Source organism: Typopeltis vanoorti, chromosome 7 (genome assembly GCF_054136105.1).
Source record: "Typopeltis vanoorti isolate ZY-2024b chromosome 7, IOZ_Tvanoo_1.0, whole genome shotgun sequence".
NCBI lineage: Eukaryota > Metazoa > Arthropoda > Arachnida > Uropygi > Thelyphonidae > Typopeltis > Typopeltis vanoorti.
Window position 1 is genome coordinate 49,861,693 of NC_143555.1, and position 20,511 is coordinate 49,882,203.

The 20,511-nt window shown below is 35.0% G+C and overlaps 1 protein-coding gene across 1 annotated transcript in view; it reads right to left on the bottom strand.

The window, feature by feature from the left end:
* Positions 1 to 4,031: 4,031 nt before the first annotated feature.
* The window catches only part of Sf3a1 (splicing factor 3a subunit 1), a 265,118-nt gene continuing 248,638 nt past the window's right edge, over positions 4,032 to 20,511 (bottom strand). The window contains exons 20-21 of the mRNA XM_090395253.1: positions 17,375 to 17,446; positions 4,032 to 4,857 (exon numbers count right to left, since the gene is read on the bottom strand). Of these exons, the coding sequence (XP_090251379.1) occupies positions 4,756 to 4,857; positions 17,375 to 17,446 (174 nt within the window). The 3' untranslated portion in view covers positions 4,032 to 4,755. The remainder of the gene's footprint in view (positions 4,858 to 17,374; positions 17,447 to 20,511) is intronic.

Here is a 20,511-nt window from a genome sequence, read left to right on the forward strand (position 1 = left end):
TGTCTTGTACATAGCTAATTTAGTGTTTTGACCAATTTCATTCTCATTCCATATAAATGCATTCAGCTGACTTCCTATCATACTGGTTTTGATGATTCTGTTGTTTATTTCCATATTTAATTTACGATCTTCACTAAATATTGTGCCTAAATACCGTATTTACTCGAATATAACTCGCCCTTGCTTATACCTGGCACCCCTGATTTTACTTTATGAAAACAGAAATTAAAAAGTTTCGCATGCAAAAAAAGTTTAAAACTTTAAGAAATAGACAGCAGGATTAGAAAAGACAAAGGCAAGCCAATGATTGTCGAGTTGAAATGTTGCAGATATATTAATACCACACCAATCATATGCAACAGAGACAGAAATGACTAGTAGAGGATTAATATTAAGAGTCCATCATTAGAACTGTTATGCAACTGGATTTTGAGAGTTTCGGACATGATTTCGCTAGAAATAATTAATTTAATTACAGAAGCATTGTCGCTAAAAGATTCAAATATATTGCATGATGAAGGTGAACGGCCGATCACATAAATAACGTTGATAATTAACATTTAAATGCATTCGTTTTATAAATATTGCGAGTAATTATAAATTATAATGAATAGTGAGGATTTAATTATAAACGTCAATTCAGTTTTTTCGTGAAAAACTTTAGCTTCTGAAAATCCCCGCATACACCTCAACACCACGATTTTTTAACTTAAATTTTGGAGAAAAAAGTGAGAGTTATATTCAAGTAATTATGGTAGCTAAAATGTTTTACTTGTTCGATAGGTTGACCATTCAGGCTACAGATGAAATTTTCAGTGTTTCTGCCTATTTTCATTGTCTTTGTCTTTTTATTGCTGATTTTCATATCAAATTTATTACAACAGTTATTCAGTTTAGTCAGGGAATACTGCAGACTTGTGCTAGATTTAATCAGAAGTATAACATAATCTGCATAAAGTAAGGAGCTGGGATTAACCTCTCTAATTTTAATATCAGATTTAATACCACTTTCGTGACCCATATAGATAATGAATAACAGTGGAGATAATGTGCACACCTGATTTTACCTCAAATCATCTTCCTGTACTTCTTTCAAAAGTCTAACTGCTGACTTATAGCATAAAAAGAGACTATGTGTTGCTCGATATAATGTCAAGTACCATACAACTGTAGCAATTTTGAAGAGCTTTCTTCATGGCACCTTGTCATATGAAAAAAACTTAAATACAAATCCTTGTTATATTCCCAAGATTTCTCAACTATTTGTCTCTAAGTGAACATCTGATCCTAACAACCTTTATTTGGCCTGAATCCAGCTCGTTCTTCGGCTCGAAAATTGTGGAAGGCTTACCTTCCACAATTTTCCTTAGCCGTTTCTCGAGTATACTTGCTTATATATTACCAGGAACACTCAGTAGGGAAATACCTCTGTAATTCTCACATTGTTTTATTTTCCTTTTAATAGATGGGTACTGTGAGAGCCTTGCTCCAATCATCTGGAGTGTGACTCTCTGAATTATGCAATGCAGCCACTGTACAACTTTTATACCTCCATACTTGAGCATTTCTGGCCGATTTTCATCTATTCCAACTGCCTTTCCACATTTCAAGTTTTTTGGTGACTTTTTTCTATTTCAAGTATGGATGTGTATTCCTGACTGCATTCCTGTTGGGAATTTTCTACCATTGTGCTGACACTGCTTGTTTCATTTAGCAGTCTTTCAAAGTAATTACTCCAGACATCTGGAGTTTTCTTGGAGATATCTTCAGATATCTTTTTTTTGGAGATATCTTCAGTTTTCATGTCACATTTTTCATCTCCGATTCCTTTTACGGTACCTTTTTCCCCTATTTCTAAGCTTCTTCAATAGCCTCCAGAATATCTCTCCATCTTCTGGATATTTATTTTCTGTTTTCCAAAGTCTTCCCATGACTTTTGTTTAGCTAGTTTTACATAGTGCTCTTATATTTTGCTCTGTATTCTCTAAGAGCACAAGCTGACTTACTTGCCAGAAACTTTCGATATGCTTTCTTCTTTTCTTTCACTGCCTCTTTAACTTCCTGAGTCCACCATGGAGTTCTGATTTTTCTTTCTTTACAGACAATCTTACCACATGCTTCTGTCTGAATCAATGTTTTCTTCAGGGTTTGCCAATGAATCTCCATGGTTTGTTCCTTGTTTCCAGTCTCTTTCATTTTTTCTTCAATGATGTTTGTGTATTTGAGTCTACAGTTCACCTCTGAAAACCGCTCAATCTTGATTCATTTTAAAACTTTCTTACAAATTATTCTTTCAATATGATCTTCAATTTTATCCTGCTCAAAACTAAATAGCGATCACTTCCTATTTCAAATCCTCTGTATGCTTTTGTGTCCTGAACCAGTGAGAAAACATTGCTATCAACTAAGTTGATGAGACTTTCCTTTTTTTCTTGCAACTTCTCTTCTTGTAAATTTGTGCACATTTTTATGTTGGAATACGGTGTTAGATAACCAATCCATGTCCTGAGGAGAAATCCAGCAAGCATTTGCCATTATTATTAGCTTTGCATTTTTTCCCAAATTTTTCTAAACCATTTCTAAATGTTACGTAATCACATCCTACTCTACTGTTTAGATCTCCAAAAAGGACCAACTTTACCTTTATCATTAATATAGCTGCGCACTCTAATGTCCGAAAAATTTCCTCCATTTCTTCATTGGTAGAACCTTCTGTGGGACCATAAGCACAAATAATCTCATTGTCTAGTTCGCCATTCTGATATTTGCCCACATCACTCTATTTGATATTACCTGCCATTCAAGATAATCATCCTCACATTTAGCATTTGACCTGATTGTTATTGCCTATATATAACATTTTGTATTTGTAGCTTAGAAAGATCTCACCTGTTTTTGTCTTCTTTGTTTCAGTCAGGTCTATTATGTCAATCTGGAACTTATCCAATTCTTCTGCTAGTCCCCTTTCCTTTCCATTGACGCTTCTTATGTTGATAGCACTAATCTTGAACTCTGTTGATTTTGATTTGGGATGTGTTCTGGGATTTGTTCTCAGTAGCTGAGTTTTTGCTGTTTGCTCTGGTTCCCCAAAAAAAACAACTGGGTTCTTATTTAACTAGGCGATGCCCCAGCCAGCATGAAATTCTGTCATGTTGTACCATCAATTCACATCGTTGTTGAAGCCAATAAAGTTAAATCCCAAATTGTCAGCCCATCCTCGTTCATTTAGTATCCATGTAGATACCCAACAGGGTGCTGAGGATTGGACATTAGGTCAGACGCCCCACTCGGTTCTCCGCATTCCTTAAAAGGCTACATGGAGGTCTCTGCCCGGCTAGACAGCTTTCACCCTTAAGTACAATGTAGTATTGACATTAAACACAATATCCTGTGGGATGAAGCTCATCTTCTCCACAGAAGCAGTTTTAAATATGAATGCCTTTTCAAAAGAAAGTTTTGAAGTCCTTTTACATCAACCTAACATGAATCAGAATGATTGTCTCTCTCGCTCTACCAAAAGTTTGGGAAATTCTCATCTTATGTAAATATCAAAAATAGTTTTATTATTTATTTTTAATATTAATTTCTAGTACACACGGGAACCATTTTTGGTACATCATCACACTGATGATGTACAATTATTTTCAGTACAAAATATTTGTATTGTCATTAAAGTTTATTACTATGGTTGTCATGTAATATTGTTCTTTATTTTTTTTAATTTTTTTTCATTGATGGATGTCAGAATATGTTTAATTTTAGACTGACTGTTATTTATGAAATTCGAAACTCTTGCATTTATAACCAGCTACATTTCATATAAACAGAGCAATATTTTAGAAATTTAATTATTTTGGTGTATGGTGGAGAAATTATATATTTTCATTATAAAGAGGAAAGGAAATACTTTCTTCCAAACATATTTTTTGCTTGTCTGTTTAAAGAAGTTTGCTTCTTCTATAATGAAGTTAGACTTGAGTATGATTAGGATAATTATGCTTATTATTACAAGAAATAGAGCTAGACTCACACTTTTTTATATCATTCATAATTTTAATGAATGTTCTTTATTATGAAAACCATTAAGAATACATTCAAAATGCATTACAAAATGATGCACATCATGATCTTTAAATTTTATTTTAGTTCTAGGGATATTCAATAAATATAACAAACAGCTGTTCAATGTTTTTAGATCAACCTGTAGCACTGTTATAGAATATCCATATTTTCTAGCCTACTTCAATATGTTAAAATTATGATTCAGAATAATACATGTGAAAACACCTTTTATTTATACAGACTACAGCTAAAAAAAGTTACTAGTTAGATACAATAGAATCACACACAATCATATCTATCATTCTAATGATAGAAAAAATTATACATTTAGGGAAATTTCAATGTTAAAAAGGAAATCCTTACAAGTATATATGTTACCATTTATTAAATTCATTATTTTCAACATAATATATAGGAAAGCTATATTTAAAATATGATAAATCAATACATTTTTGCATTTATAATGCAAAAAAAAAAAAAAAACTCATGGTGAAAGAATGATAAAGAAATTTATCTGAAAGTTTGACTTTATTAAGATAAGAATTTCAAACTTTTTTTTTTTTTTTTTTGGGTAAAACCATTTAAGTGTGCATATTTAATAAAAAAAAATTACCATAGTGTTCTAGATGTGTGCATATACAAAGAAAATAATGCAATTTAGTTGGGAAAGACTGTTTACTGTATTTTAATCTACTACTTCTTTCTTCCACCTCTTTCTTTCAATTGCAGAGCAACTGTTGAACCAGGATGCATATTGTAGAAGGCCAATGAATTAGAATCCTTTATAAACATTCCCTATGATAAAGGAAGAACAACAAATTAATATTACTCACAGCTAATTTAGTATAAAAGTATGTCAGGTAATAATATACCAATTATATATAATTAAATTAAAAACTGTTTAATAAATGAGGAAACGTAGAATTTACAACAGATAAGCATAAGTAGAGTGATTGTTTCTTCTGCAAGGAATAATGGCAATTCTTGCACTGAGATTATAACTATGGGAATTGATTCCCACCAAATTATTTCTTCAATTTTTGGTTCAGCAATTAATAATTTGGTATTTTTATCAGCATGGAAAAAGTTTAAATGATTCTAGAAGAGCTAAAAAGCATCATGTGACTGATGAAGAATATACATGAATATAATGGGTGATGCATAATAATGTTGACCAGTGTATGTTGGCTCACAGATAAGCGATTTGTTTTAGTATATATTTCACAATTTTATTCATTTATGACTGTGCAACTGGGTATTTTATTTTTGCTAGATTTGTAAAGTGTACGCTGCCTAAATAGTGTCGTTCACAGCACTGATGTGAACAAGAACAATGGTAGCCAGGGTGTTGCTCGGTGGATTTGACATTAGGGATTTGTGCAATGGAGCGTGTGTGGATCAGAAGTGTATCACGAGTAAGTGACAGAAATCAGAAATGGGAAAATGAAGTGATGGATGTTAATGATGTTTTGTTGCAGAACCAGAAATAAGCTGTTATGTTTGTTTATATATGCCACATGTATTCAAAATAAGGAAAATGAAATTGTTCTGCTGAATGAATTCATTAATCTAAAAACTTGTTTAAGTGAAATGCGGTTGAATGAGAGTGACATCCTGACAGAAACAGAGATGGGGGGGGGGATATGGTATTTTTCATGAGGACAGACAGGACAGAAGGAGTACTGCTAAAGGAGTTATGCCCATTCAAATTGGAGATTCAAGGAACAAATAATGAAAGTGATTTTGAGGCAGTATGGTGTGAGGTAGAGGTAGAAATGATGAAATATTTTGTTGGGTGTTGCTATAGATCTCATAATGTGGAGGGCACTGAAAAAGAAATGTAGGCAAATCTGGCAAATAAGAAAAGGGTGAAATACAGTGAAATGAAGAGCATCTAAAGGCAAACAACATGAGTGAGTTTTGAGTGAGTAATTAATCTTAGATTTGATTATCTCAATGAAGTATGTTATCGTAAATAGAGTGTCAAATCTTTAACCAGCTAGATGAAAATGACTAGAAGTGATTACTTGAATTATAAGGACATCTAGAATTTTATAAGGCTGGCGATTATGACAAACTCAGTGGACAGGTCTTCCTGGGTCTGGCTCCCACTGATCAGCCTCAATAAAGAAAAATAAAGAAGAAGAAGACTGATTTTGACTTCACTTCCAAAATCACTCTCCCTTAATGCATAGCATTATACAAAGCCCACCACTTCCTATTGGAAGTGGGCTTTGCATTATGGAATTCTAAGGCAAATGATGGGAAGCCAGCAGTTAAAAGAACATAATTTCTTGTAAGTATAACTTACTTTCTAAGTGAAAAAATGTAACTTCAGGGACAAAAATCCAGGCACATGGGAATGATTTGGGCACTTAACATAAAGGTTGTTCTCTTTCTCTAAAGCATACTATTAATGGATGATTTTTGCACAAGCAATTGCTGTTGAAGGGGGAGTATTGGAATATGTTATGAAGAATTCCTAAAGGTATACAGTATTTATTAACTATCCCTAATCTAGAGTCTTTTAATAATAAGGTGATACACTTTTCTGCTGCTTGTACTTTGAACAAAAATATGAAAAATACATGATTTCTGCATTAATTCAACTTTGGTATCTTCCTGGATCTGGCATCAAATGATGAGACTTCAATAAAAGTTGAAACTACTGTGGGTAGTGACCTTCCCTTAATGCATCCTTATACACTATGAAAGGAAGTGTGCTTTGCATTATGGGATTACTAAAGCAATTTATGCAAAGTCATTAACCTCTATATACAAGTAGTTTAGTGGTGAAGATACTGTACGTCCACAGATATGAAATCCTTCGACACTTCTGCACATGTCAGAAGAAGGAGAATCCATTCTGATAATAGGGTAATCAATCTGTCTTGTGAGATGAGTTGTTTATTATTACATGTCGGAAAATTAACTTTTCTTTTATGAACATTGTAGTTTTTAAAATGGTAACTATTTTGCTTGTATAACAGCTGGAAAATTTTATGTATAAAGTATGTGATTTTGCATGCTGGTGCATCAGCTTATTTCTTTTTCCCCTTCAACATGAATTGGCAATCTTCTTGACAAGTTGCCAGACTAGGGTCTCAGATCTGTGGTTAGACAGTACTTCTGGAGCAAACTTTGTTTGCTTACACTTAGATAAAGGATTAAACAAAAATACAATTTCTTGGCAAGTATAATTTAAACTCATGAGGTGACTTGGAGCTATATCATGGAATGAGGAAATGGATGGAAAGGAGATCTAATTGGACCCTGCTTAGGAACTATCTGGCAGAGGCAATGTTTGAATGCATTCCAGAGGTCAGGAGTTTAAATAAGGTAGCTGAGAAATAAATGAATGAAGAAGTGAGGCATGCAATCTGGAAGAAGGAATTATGGAGGCAGCACAAAATGAGTGGTAATAATCAGTTGCATGAGGAATATAAAGATCTGGAGAGAAAGGTGGCTCATCTAATAAGTGCAGCAAAAGTGAAATATGAGCAGCAGTTAGCTAATGAGCCACCAAAAAAAATCCCACACTGTTCTTTTGATATGTGGCCAGTAGAAGAATGATTATGGAAGGACGATACTGGTTAGTGAAAATGGTAGAATGATAACCACTGAGGATATAGTTGAGGTGTTAAATGAGCAATTCATGAAGGTATTCCATTCTTGTGAAGATGACATCATGCAGAATTTGCAAGAAAGAGAAGAGGAGCCACTGATGGTGAATGAGCAGGAGGTATATGAGGAATTGCACAAACTTTATGCTAACAAGACTGTAGGACTTCAAATGTCACATGTCTTTTTAGGGAAAGTATAGAGGGGGTTAACTGCTTTGTTGCATCTTTTTAACATGAGCCTTAGATTCAACCAAATTCCAAAGGATTAGAAAGAGGGAAAACTGTTTTCCTTCATAAGGGAGGTAATAGCATTAAGGTTAACCTGTTTGTCTGAAGTTGTGGTTAAAGTGTTACAGAAGCTGGTAAGGACCAAGATTCAGAATTGCTGTCATTGTTAACTCATTCTCTTTGATGAACAGCATAGGTTTGCTGAAGAAAGATAATGCTTTAGCAATCTACTTATTTATTATAACAAGATGAAAGATGGTAATCCCTAATTCCAATTGCATGTGATCATGGTATGGCTCTCTTGACCATAAATACAATTCTGAAATACAGTACATGTATAGAAGAATATGCACAGTGTTTTACCCATTAAGGTAACAATGACTATGAATCCAAGGTTTTGGTTTAATTTATGAAATGGAAAAATTACTCATTATTCAGGACAAAGAGACTGAGTGTTAGTGTTACATACCAGTAAGTTATTTCTGACCATCTGGCAAAGCTTAAGTTTTCAAAGACATGGAAGAAAAAAAGAGACAACAGAAAGTGATTTTATGAATGATTCAATAGGTTTCAAGTGATTGCCAAATTTCATAATACTGTTATGGGGAAGCAGCTTCATGGGGGATAGCTATACAGCATATCTTGATATATATGTGAAAGGGATAATTACATTTTTTAATGCAAGTGAAAGTAACCTTTTTCAAATGAAAATGCTCGGCCATACATACATTTTGAAGGAATAAAAAGACAATATCAGATGTCATGATGTTGAGGTTCACACAACATCTATTTGTAGTAATGCTGCTGGGGGAATGTAAACTTATGCCTCTCTTAGTTTTCAAGTTTCCATTTCAAGAATCTGTACACCTTCCATGGCATCAGCAAACTAATTGCAAGCCTAGGCCACAATTATTTTATGAATGTGCTGAGTATTTAGGTGATTAGTTTACAAGTGTTTTGTGCTGTAGGTATAAAAGTACTGCTTGTGGACTAGTGTGACATTCACGATTTGCTCACAAATTCTCTTTTACAGCCTATGAATCTTCCTCTAAAACAAACCATTAATGGATGATTTTTGTACAAGCAATAACTGCTGTTGAAGGGGACCATGGAAAGATGTTATGAGGAATTCTGAAGGGATACAGTGTAAAATCTCTTGTCGTGAAATATAGAAATATTTCTCACCAAAATCGATTTTACATGGGCCATTAAAATACATATACAGTGGTATCTCGCTAATCCGAACCCTCCAGTAATCCGAACTGCAGTGTGAAAGAAAAAAAGTTTTATTACGTATTATTATTTTGTGTACTATTATTTTTATTTAATAATTATTAAATATTATTACTACAGTACAGTAATTTTGTTTCATACTGTCGATTGTACAGTTATACTGGAGGCTTATTTTTATGTATTGTGTGTTCATGTTTGCTTTTTTATACTGTACAGTATGTACTGTATTGTCGGCATATTCAAAATTGCATAATTTGGTTAAAAATATAAATCCAGATGTTGCAGAATGAATTACAGGTAGAACAGAAAGTGAATTCGAAATCAAATCAGATGCTGAAATTATAAATATGATACTACAGAATGAATTAGAAGACGATGATGACAATGAAGAACTCAAAAAAAAAAAAAGTAAAACATGACGAGGCAGTTGACAGTTTTAATATGTGTATAGAATGTGTTAAGAAGAATGATACGCCATTCCACAAAATTTTTATTGCTGATGCAGCTCCGAGAAGAAGCATTCGAAAAAAGTTTAACTTCCAAGAAAATTAAAAAGAAAATTAGTGACTTTTTTACAAAGAAATAAAAAAACTTTTTTTTATGGTATTTTGTGAAACTTTTTTGTGTTGTGTACAAGAAAGTGACATCTTTTACGCAAATTAAGTTATGTACTGAACTATGCAATTTTATTAAATTAGAATCCTCAATACAGTACAGGTACGTGCAAATTAAATTTTTTACTAAAATAAACTGGTGTACTGTATTATTTTTTTGTTTTACATTACAGTACAGTAGCTTTTTTCTATCAGTTACTTCATTTATTTACAGAATTAAATTGACGCACCATTAAAATCTGATTATTTTGTCTTAAACGCTAGTTATTGTTGTCTCTTGGGGGAAAATTCGATAATCCGAACTTTTCGCTAATCCGAACCTGCACGGTTTTTATTAGTTCGGATTAGCGAGATAGCACTGTAATTAGAAATGCATGTGACCTGTGTAATGTAATATATTTTGCAATATAATGACAGAATAACTGAATGTAGGACCACAAGTATTTGTAACTAAAAAGATCAGACAAGATTAGGCTAGTAAACTGAAGGTCAAACCTCAAAGGTCACCGAATTATATGAGTTTTGCCGCCAAAACCTAACATAAGCATGGGTGACGTAAGAGAGCCGCCAGTAAATCCGGGAAGTTTTGGAAGGAAGGCCAAGGGATGGCAAATAATATAAAAGGCGGAGATCGAGGGGCAAAAGCTCTCTCTCATTTTTTTGTTCCTGTGGCAAGCTTTTCGAGGAGAGGAAGAGTCGGGGATCCCATGAGCAGTAGTTCTGGAGATCATGGGGATTCGTTGGTAGAAAAGGCCGTATTTCAAGATATCCTTCTGCAAAATTCTTTGATGAACCGATACAAGTGCGTGCTGATTTGCTGCAGCCAACCAGTTCTTGACATCGCCGAAGAAATGCAGTACTGTTACAAGGGAAGAAATCACCAGACGACTATCGTTGGATAGTGCCCGATCGCAAGTTTAAGAAAGGAGCCAGCAGAATTCACCCTTAACCCTTTTGGATCCAGGACTGTACAATGATATTGTGAGTTATTGACTACAGCCAGCAGTAGTCAATAAGATATATACAATAGGATATAGCGAGAAATAGGAATAAGCCTCCTCATCTTCAGAACTGGGAAAAACCCCTTATTATTGAGGCTCAGAAAGTGGACCCTGTGTGGATGTGTGATTAGAAAGAGAGGTGAAATGCTTTCTGAAGAGTATTTATTCCTCAAGACATTACACCTTGATAGAGACGGATTACTGTTGTCCAGACAGGAAGTCGTAGTCTGCGCGGTTGGCCTAGTGGCTTTGCACTTCGCAACCATATGCCTGGGGAAGGAGTGTTCTAGGTTCGATTCCCATCGGAGACGTGAGGATCTTCCTCAGCCATAGCCAAGTTAGCCGGTCTTGGGCGCGGGCGGTAGGGTTTTTTCCGCCAGTTTATCTGGTGTTTTTCATCCCGCAAGCAGGCAAACCGGCCCCATGAACACACAGGATACAGCCAAGAATACTTTGAGGCATAGGGGTGACCATTCTATCCTCGTATTTCGGTTTCGAAATCCAAGCATGCTTGGAAGGTTGTGGGCCTTAAAGGCCTGTTAAAGCCATTGGGATAGATAGATAGACAGGAAGTCGTAGGGAGGTGGAAAGACAAAATCCTGGTCCCCGCAGTCATGACTCAGACCTGGCAGGACATCAAGGATTTAGTCGAACATTGCAATGTGTAAGTGACAGGTATCTTCGGGAAGGTATGAGAGGTGATGTTGCCTCTTATGTGTCCTCCTGTCACTTGTGCCCAAAGAAATCTAACTTTTTTTGGGGGGGGGGGCACTGTTACAACCCTTCACCATTCCGATCCATCCTTTTCAAGCAGTGGCTATTGATACTGTTGCGCCCCTACCTAATACTTCGAGAGGAAACAAGTACATATTTGTAATTATGTTTTCTAGATTTCCTGAGGCAACAGCAATGAAGGATCAGACCACAAGAACAGTAGCCAACAAATTTTTTAAGCTGGTGATATCGATATGGGACACCCAGACACTTTTGTTGGATCATGGTGAGAATTTTACGGCTGAGATTATGTTGCAGTTATGCAAGCTGCTAAAGATAAAAAAAATTGTTCACCACACCCTATCACCCCCAGGTAAACAGGATATGTGAAAGGCTAAATAGGACACTAAAACATACTCTCACCAAATTAGCAGACAGCCAGATATCGAATTGTGAAAACCTTATCACACACTCTATTCGCTTGCAGAACAGACAGATATTCACTCTGCAATCAGAGAGGCACCTGCTGTCTCCTATATGGGTTTGAGCCAATGTTCCCCAGTGAGTTTAGGAGCTCTCACATCAACACTGGATTCACTGACACTGATGAGCATTTAAATAACTTAACTGAGGGAAACAAAGTGGCTCACGAGATAATTGCAGAATCTAGTAGGAATAGCTCTCAAAGGACAAGAGCGTATGTAAATAACCTAAGGAAATACAAAGACCTAAGACAGGGAATTTAGTCCTTCTTGAACAAAAGACAACAAAAAAAAGAGGAGGAGAAGTTGGGAAGAAGTGATTCAGGAAAAACTTTCCCCGGTAAACTTCAAGATTCGAGATAAGAAGGATCCAGAAACGATAATAACGGTGCACTCTGATAGAATAAAGCTGTATCAAAGTAGAAATGACAGATTAGTATGCCCAGCATCCTTTCCCCCCCCAGGAAAGGAGGCATCCCCTCCAAAATAAACCTAGATCTAATGGAGATTGCAACAAAAAAAAAAAAAAAATCCCCACCGCAAAAATGCCGACTGCTCTAGGGATAAGAGTGTGAGAGATTCCAGGCAGAATAATGATAGAGTGAGAAGTCCTGTACACCAGAGGAAGAATTATGAAAGAGGATGCGTGAACAACCTGGATGGAGGGAATAACATATCCTTAAAGGAAGTAACTGTGAAGTACCATAGGTTTGCAGATCATGACTTCCAGAATGTTCCAGAATTAGGAATTCCCCTGAAATACCAAGAGAGAGAAGAAATAAGTTAAATGATGAAAATAGAGAATATGTTCAAACACGATACAACTTGAGGTCAAGGAAAAACTAAAAAGCTGAAATAAGTCATGTCTTCTCCAGAAAATGTGCAGACACCAGGTTAAGAAAAAAAATTTTTTTTTTTTTGAGAGAGGTTAGGCCTTTTGTAAAATCTCTTGTGGTGAAAAATAGAAATATTTTTCTCCTATATCAATTTTAAATGGGCCATTAAAATACATATAATTAGAAATGCATGTAACTTGTGTAATGTAATAAATTTTGTAATATAATGTTAGAATAACTGAATGTAGAACCACAAGCATTTGTAACTAAAAAGATCAGACAGAATTAGGCTAGTAAACTGAAGGTCAAAAACAGTCTCAAAGGTCACTGGATTATATGAGTTTTGCCACCAAAACCTAATGTAAGTGTGGGTGACATAAGAGAGCCTCCAGTAATCTGGGAAGTTTTGGAAGAAAGGCCAATGGATGGCAAATGATATAAAAGGCAGAGATTGAGAGGCGAAAGCTCTCTCATTTTCTTGTTTCTGTAGGAAGCTTTTCGAGGAGGAGAATAGTCAAGGGTCCCGCGAGCAGTAGTTCTGGAGATCATGGGGATTCGCTAGTAGAAAAGGCCATATTTCAAGATATCCTTCCATAAAATTCTTCGATGAAATGTACCAATCCAAGTACATGCTGTTTGCCGCAGCCGAACCAGTTCTTGACATTGCCGAAGAAATGCAGTATTGTTACAAGGGAGGAAATCGGCAGACGACTACCGTCGGATAGTGCCTGATCATAAGTTTAAGAAAGGAGCCAGCAGAATTCACCCTTAACCTTTTTGGATCCAGAACTGTACAATGATATAGTGAGCTTGTAAGTAGACTGCTTTATGCCTAGATTGTGTGTACAGACGATAGAAGTTGATTCTGTTTAACTAATGGCATAATGTGTTGAAGAGGTCAGAAAACCGACAGTCAGTTTGAATATATATAATAGAATATTGTAATTTTGAATAGTGCTTGTGTTACATAATGCTTAGAACGTGTATAGTATAATTTTACCTTATATTATTTGTAATGAGAGTAAGGTTATGTGTGCTAAAATCCATCGAGGTGTCTAATAAGTTGATTGAAAATAATTTCTTTGTCTAATGCTTTAAGTGAATTGTTTGAATGAATGTGTGGAGAATCAGGCATGTGACATGTCCTATTTCCTTTGCATATTAATTGTCTTAGAATAAACATATTTGGTTTTGTTAATAGCTTGCCTGATCTTTGTTAGCCAATGCACTGTTTCACAAAAACAAATTGAACCTGTGTGACCCAAGTAAAGTAACAGCCACGAGTCAGTAATTCAGAGTTGCTTGAGATAAAATTGATTTAACGGTTATTATACATGCTTAGCTAAGTTATTCTCTTGTATGTAATGGAAAGATACAAAAATTCTTTTACACAATCTTTAATGGTGCAGTCATTAACAAAAATAAAATTTTAAGGATTAATACATTTGAATTATAGCAACGTAGATTAAGGATTTGGTCCCAGTCCCAGCCAGAGGCTTTTCCTTAGTCTATGGTATTAGCACAAGTGAGAGAATACTTAATGTCATTGAAATGGGGGAGGGGAGTAAAGCTAAGTACATTACAAAAGGATTAAAGTTGAATAATAATAATATATTGGGTTGGCAAATAAGTTCGTTCAGTTTTTCAGAGTGGAATTGAAACATTTTATTCAACATATATAATACATATAAGTCAGTTATATACTGACCATCTTTATCAATGACCTCTTGCCATCTGTCCACCAACTTCATTATGCCACATTCATAAAACTCCTGAGGTTTACTGGCGAAAAACTGATCCAGGTGTCTTGTGACAACTTCCTCATTAGCAAAGGTTTGTCCGTTCAGAGAATTCTGCAACGATCAGAATAAGTGGTAATCGGAAGGTACCAGGTCCGGTGAATACGGAGGATGCAGCAAAACATTCCAGCCAAGACGTAACAATTAACTCTGGGTTGTTAATGTGTGTGGGGTCTGGCATTGTCGTGGTGAAAGATAACTCCTTTCCGATTAGATAGAGTTATAATGCCCCATTGACACCATACAACCGTAGTATTTTGAATAGCTTTTCTCTTGGCACCTTGTCATATGCATTTTCCAGGTCTACAAAACTTAAGTAGAGATCTTTGTTATATTCTCATGATTTCTCAACTATTTGTTGTAAAGTGAAAATATGATCGTGACAGCCTCTATTTGGCCTTAATCCAGCTTGTTCTTCACCAAGCTTCCCTTCCATAATCCTTCTCAACCGTTTCTTAAGTATACTTGCATAAATTTTACCAGGAACACTCAGTAGGGAAATACCTCTGTTATTCTCACATTCAATTTTAATTTCCTTTTTGTATATAGGTACAATGAGAGCTTCACTCCAATCATCTGGAATTTGTCCCTCTGTCTCCAGGCCTTCCAAACTATGCAGTGCAACCACTGCAAGACTTTTATACCTCCATATGTGAGCATTTCCGGTTGAATATGATCTACTCCTGCTGCCTTTAAAAAGCACATTTCAGGCTTTTGACGGCTTTGTCTTCTTCAAAAGTGGATGTGCATTCCCGATGGCATGCCTGTTGAGTGTTTTTTACCACTGTTTTTTTTTTTTTTTTATCACTGCTTGTTTCGTTTAGCAATTTTTTCAACTAATTACTCCATACATCAAGGATATCTTTTCTCAGCTTTTCATATCATCTTTATCATCTCTAATTCCTTTTACAGCATTCTTTCCTCCATTCTGAGCTTTTTCAACAACCTCCAGAATATCTTGCCACCTTCTTGATATTTATTTTCTATGTTCTTACCAAAGTCTTTCCATGACTTTTGTTTAGCTAGTTTTACATGGTGTTTAGCTTTCTTACACTTGCCTCTGTATTCTCTACGAGCACAAGCTGACTTATTTGCTAGGAACTTTTGATATGCTTTCTTTTCCTTCACTGCCTCTTTAACTTCCTGTGTCCACCATGGAGTTCTGATTTTTCTATCCTTGCAGACGACCTCACCACATGTCTCTCTGGCTGAATCAATCAATATTTTCTTCAGTGCTTGCCACTGAATCTCCAAGGTTTGGTTCCTGTTCTCAAACTCTTTCATCTTTTCTTGAATAATGTTTGTGCATTTTTAGTCTACAGTTCACATCTGAGAGCTGCTCAACTTTTGTTCACTTTAAAACTTTCTTACATGTTCTTCTTTTCGATATGAAATTTAATTTTACCCTGCTCAAGACTAAATGGTGATCAGTTCCAATTTCAAATCCTTTGTAACTCTAGTGGCCTGCTCCAGTGAGAAAACATCACTATCAACAATAACATAGTGAATGAGACTTTTCTTATTCCTTGCCTCTTCTCTCCATGTGAATTTGTGCACATTTTTATGGTGGAACATTGTGTTAGTAATAACCAGTCCATGCCCTGAGCAGAAATCCAATAGGTATTTGCCATTATTATTAGCACTTGCTCTTTTCTCCAAATTTTCCCAAAATATTTCTGTATGTTTGACAATCATTTCCTACTCTGCTATTTGGATCTCCAACAAAACCAACTTTTCTTTTTTCATTGTCAGTTGCTTTCTCTAAAGTCGCAAAAAATTCCTCCACTTGTACCTTAGTAGAACCTTCTGTGGGACCATAAGCACAAATAAGTCTCATTGTCCAGTTCCCAATTCTGATATTTGTACACATCACTCTACTTGATATTGCATGTCATTCAAGATTAGCCTCATATTTAGTGTTGAATACTATAGCTACTCCTTCTTTTCCTTGATTGTCATTGTCTGAATACAACATTTTGTAGTTATTGTTCAGAAAGATCTCACCAGTTTTTGTCTTTTTTGTTTCAGTCACTCATATTATGTCAATATGGTACCTTATCTGATTCCTCAGCTGATTACATTTCTTTGTCATTAGGGCTTCTTATGTTGATAGCTCCAATGGTGGACTCAACATCACCAGAGTTCAACATTGATAGCACCAATGTTGAACTCTGGTGATGTTGAGTTGGGGTATGTTTCAGGATTTGTTCCAGTAGCTGACTTTTTGCTGTTCACCCTGGTTCCCTGGCATAAAACTACTTTTATTCAAGATTTATAATTCATGAATATTTTTTATTTGTACTAAATTTAAAAAACTCTATTATAAAAATAATCCCAGTGAATATATATGTACTAATATAGAAAAGTAATAACAGATTTTCAATATTGTGTCCATATTATTTGAACGCATCTTTTAGTCAGACAATCTTGGAAAGGTGGTGGGTGGGAATGATATTCAGAGATATAGTAAAAGGGATACATGGAGCACAAAAGGTTGGGAAACTACTGCTATAGATGATCAAAATATTTTAGACATCAATTCCAAACAATTTTTATAATTTATCATTATATTTAATGAAATAAATACTGAAAATTTTACCGAACAAAACTTATATAAAACTAAATGATTTCATGATACACATTTCCTTTAATGTGCTGCTAGTTAATGTTATATTTTCACAAATAAACAAAACTTAAATTCTTCCAACTTGCTTCATATGACAAGAAGAAATAAATTACAATATGCAAAATTATAAATAAAGAAATAAATAAAGGTTCTTACTTCATACTGCAGCTTCTGTTTCCCAGGAGGCATTCCAATATTTTCATGAATTTTAGCCTTGATAACAGATATCTAAAAAAAAAAAAGTTAGATATACTTTCTTGCAATCATTCTGCAATGTATTCATGTACTCCTGACCTTGCATTAGATTCATATTGAATAAGTATACTAAAAGTCTACATTTGCACTTAAAACGATAGTGCCAAGATACATTCAGAAGAAAGTACACTGCTCTTTAATTGGAAAGGTGTGGATTGGAATTCTTACTCTAGAATGAATTAAATTTAAAAGGGAGTGTCAACATAAGTTGTGGAGGTACTGGAGAGTACCTCCATAACATGGACTGATTACATGTTCATTCTCTCTGGAGAAAAAAATACAGGTTGAAATTCGTTTATAGCACAAGGGATATTTACAGGTGATTTTCAACAAATGTGAATTTACTGGTCTTATATATGGAAGGGGTTTTATCTTCCTAGAAATTTCAGTCCCCAGTGCATTTCACAACAAAACAGACAAATTAGTCATAGAACATATGCAACTAGCAAATATACCAGGCTATGCAGATAGGATTAACTATCAAGCATGATTCAAGTTTATAAAATAACCAAATATATCCTAATAAATTTAACATGATATCAAAATTGGAGATGTTAATGTCAGCTCTCTGCTTTATGCGGACCATGTTATACTTCTAAATAAATCTGCTACAAGCCTGCAAGACTCTCTGACTAAATTGAATAACTGTTGTAATAGATATGGTATGAAGGTCAGCAATAAAAAGACAAAGACAATGAAAATAGGCAGAATCGTTGAAAATGTCAACTGTGTTTTGAACGCAGAACCTGTGGAACAAGCAAAAAATTTCAGCTACTTAGGCACGATTTTTAGTGAAGATGGTAAATTAAATATGGAAATAGACAACAAAATCAACAAAGCTGGTATGGTAGGAAGTCAATTGAATAAATTCATATGGAATAAGAGAGAATTAGTCGGAACATTAAATTAGCTGTATGCAAGACAGCGTTAAAACCAGTTTTAACTTATGAATCTGAGAGCTGGGTCAGAAGTAAAACACTTGACCAAAGACTAGAGACTGCAGATATGAGAGTCCTGAGAAAGATTATAGGCGTGAACAGATGGCATCAATGGCAATATCATATTAAAAACGAGGATATTAGTAAAGAACTTGACATTGTCAACATCCAGGAATGCATCAGCAGAGCTAATCTCAGGTGGTATGGTCACTTAAACAGAATGGGCGAGGAAAGATTAGCAAAACAGGTGTTCTCTGCCAAGTTGGCAGGAAAACGACCCAGAGGAAGACCAAGATATAGGTGGATTGATACGGTATAGAGTTCCTTAGACGATAGAAATATAAGATCTGATAATGTTGGAGTCTTGACAAGTAACAGACTGATTTGGAGGAAAATTGTAGATAGGAAGTTAGTAATGATGTAAATTTTTCATGTAGTACTATCATATCTTGTACACCCCTTGAGGGTGCATGTCAGGAATTTGATGATGGATGTCGTAATGATTAAAAAAAAAAAAAAAGACTTAAGTTTGCCTTCTGATAATATCCATGATATTACCAGAAGGAAATTTTCAACTTATGTGAAAGAGAACCAGATGAATTATGGGAACAGATTAAAGATATAATTAAAAAGAAGCAAAGAAGAATATTCCAACAGTTCATAAGAAGAAGAAGTCTAAATGGCTGTCAGAAGATGCAATCAAAATTGCTCAGGAATGGAGGAAAATGAAGGCCACAGGAAAGTTGCAGGAAGTATGCCATTTGAATGCAGTTTCAACAATAGGCAGAAGAGACAAGGAAAAATACTTTAACCAAGAATGCCAACAAATAGAAGACCAAACCAAGAAAGGAAAAACAAGAGATCTTTTCAAAAAGATCAGGGAACTGACAGGGAAGTTCAGCACCAAGGTGACAATATTGAAAAGTAAACAAAAAGAATATCTTGTAGAAGCTGCAGACATCAAAGAAAGATGGAAAGAGTAGACAGAAGCCCTTTACAGAAAGGACTCCAAAATTACTAAGAAATTCGAAGACCAGAATTATACATAGGAGCCAGTACCACTGGAGAGTGAAGTGAGGTGGGCATTGCAACAGCTATCCAGTAAGAAAGCACTAGGGGGGATGGGGGGATTGGAACACCTATTGAGCAGCTGAAAGTCCTAGGAGAAGAGGCAGTTAAAATTTTAACAGCTCTATGTCAGTGAATTTCGATCACAACTACATGGCCTAGGGAATGGAAAAAATCAGTTTATATACCTTTATCGAAGAAAGGCGATGCAAGAGAGTGCGAAAATTACAGATCTATAGCACTGATTTCTCATGCAGGTAAAGTCTTACTCACATTCAGAAAAGACTGGAACCATTCATGAAGAGAGAAATGCCAGATGAACAGGCAGGATTACAAAAAGGCAGAGGAATAAGAGATCAGATTGGCAATGTGAGATGGATAACAGAAAGAGCACAGGAATATCAAAAGAATGTCTACCTTTGTTTCCTTGACTATAGGAAACAAAGTATAGTAAGTAAGTAAGTATAGTAAGGCTTTTAACTCTGAGATCATGCGAAACTGTGGAATGTGAATACCAGAGCATTTCATTATCCTTCTGAGGAATCTTTATTATGAACAAGAGACTACTGTCTGAACAGATCTTGGAGAAACTGAGTATTTCACAATAGGTAAAAGGATGCAATAAGGATGTATTTTATCTTTATACCTGTTGTACACCGAATACATTTTAAGAATGGCAGGGCTGGAGGAGTTTTCAGCTGGAATTAAAATTGGTGGAAGAAATATTAATAATTTGAGGTATGCAGATAATACCACCTTGCTAGCAGAATGCAAAGAAGATATAGAAGAATTTATTATGAAAATTAAAGAAGAATGTGCTAAATATGGCCTTAAACTTAACCTCAAAAAGACAAAAGTTATGGCAACATGTGAACTTAATGAGTAGATGGGGAGAAAATGGAAGAATGGAAGTAGTGTTAACAGAACACTACTATTGTACAGAAGAAGTTAGAAGATTATTACTCGGAAAGAAAGCAATGACAAATTTAAGCATGATCTTTAAAGATATTAGCCTCACAACAAAAATCAGAA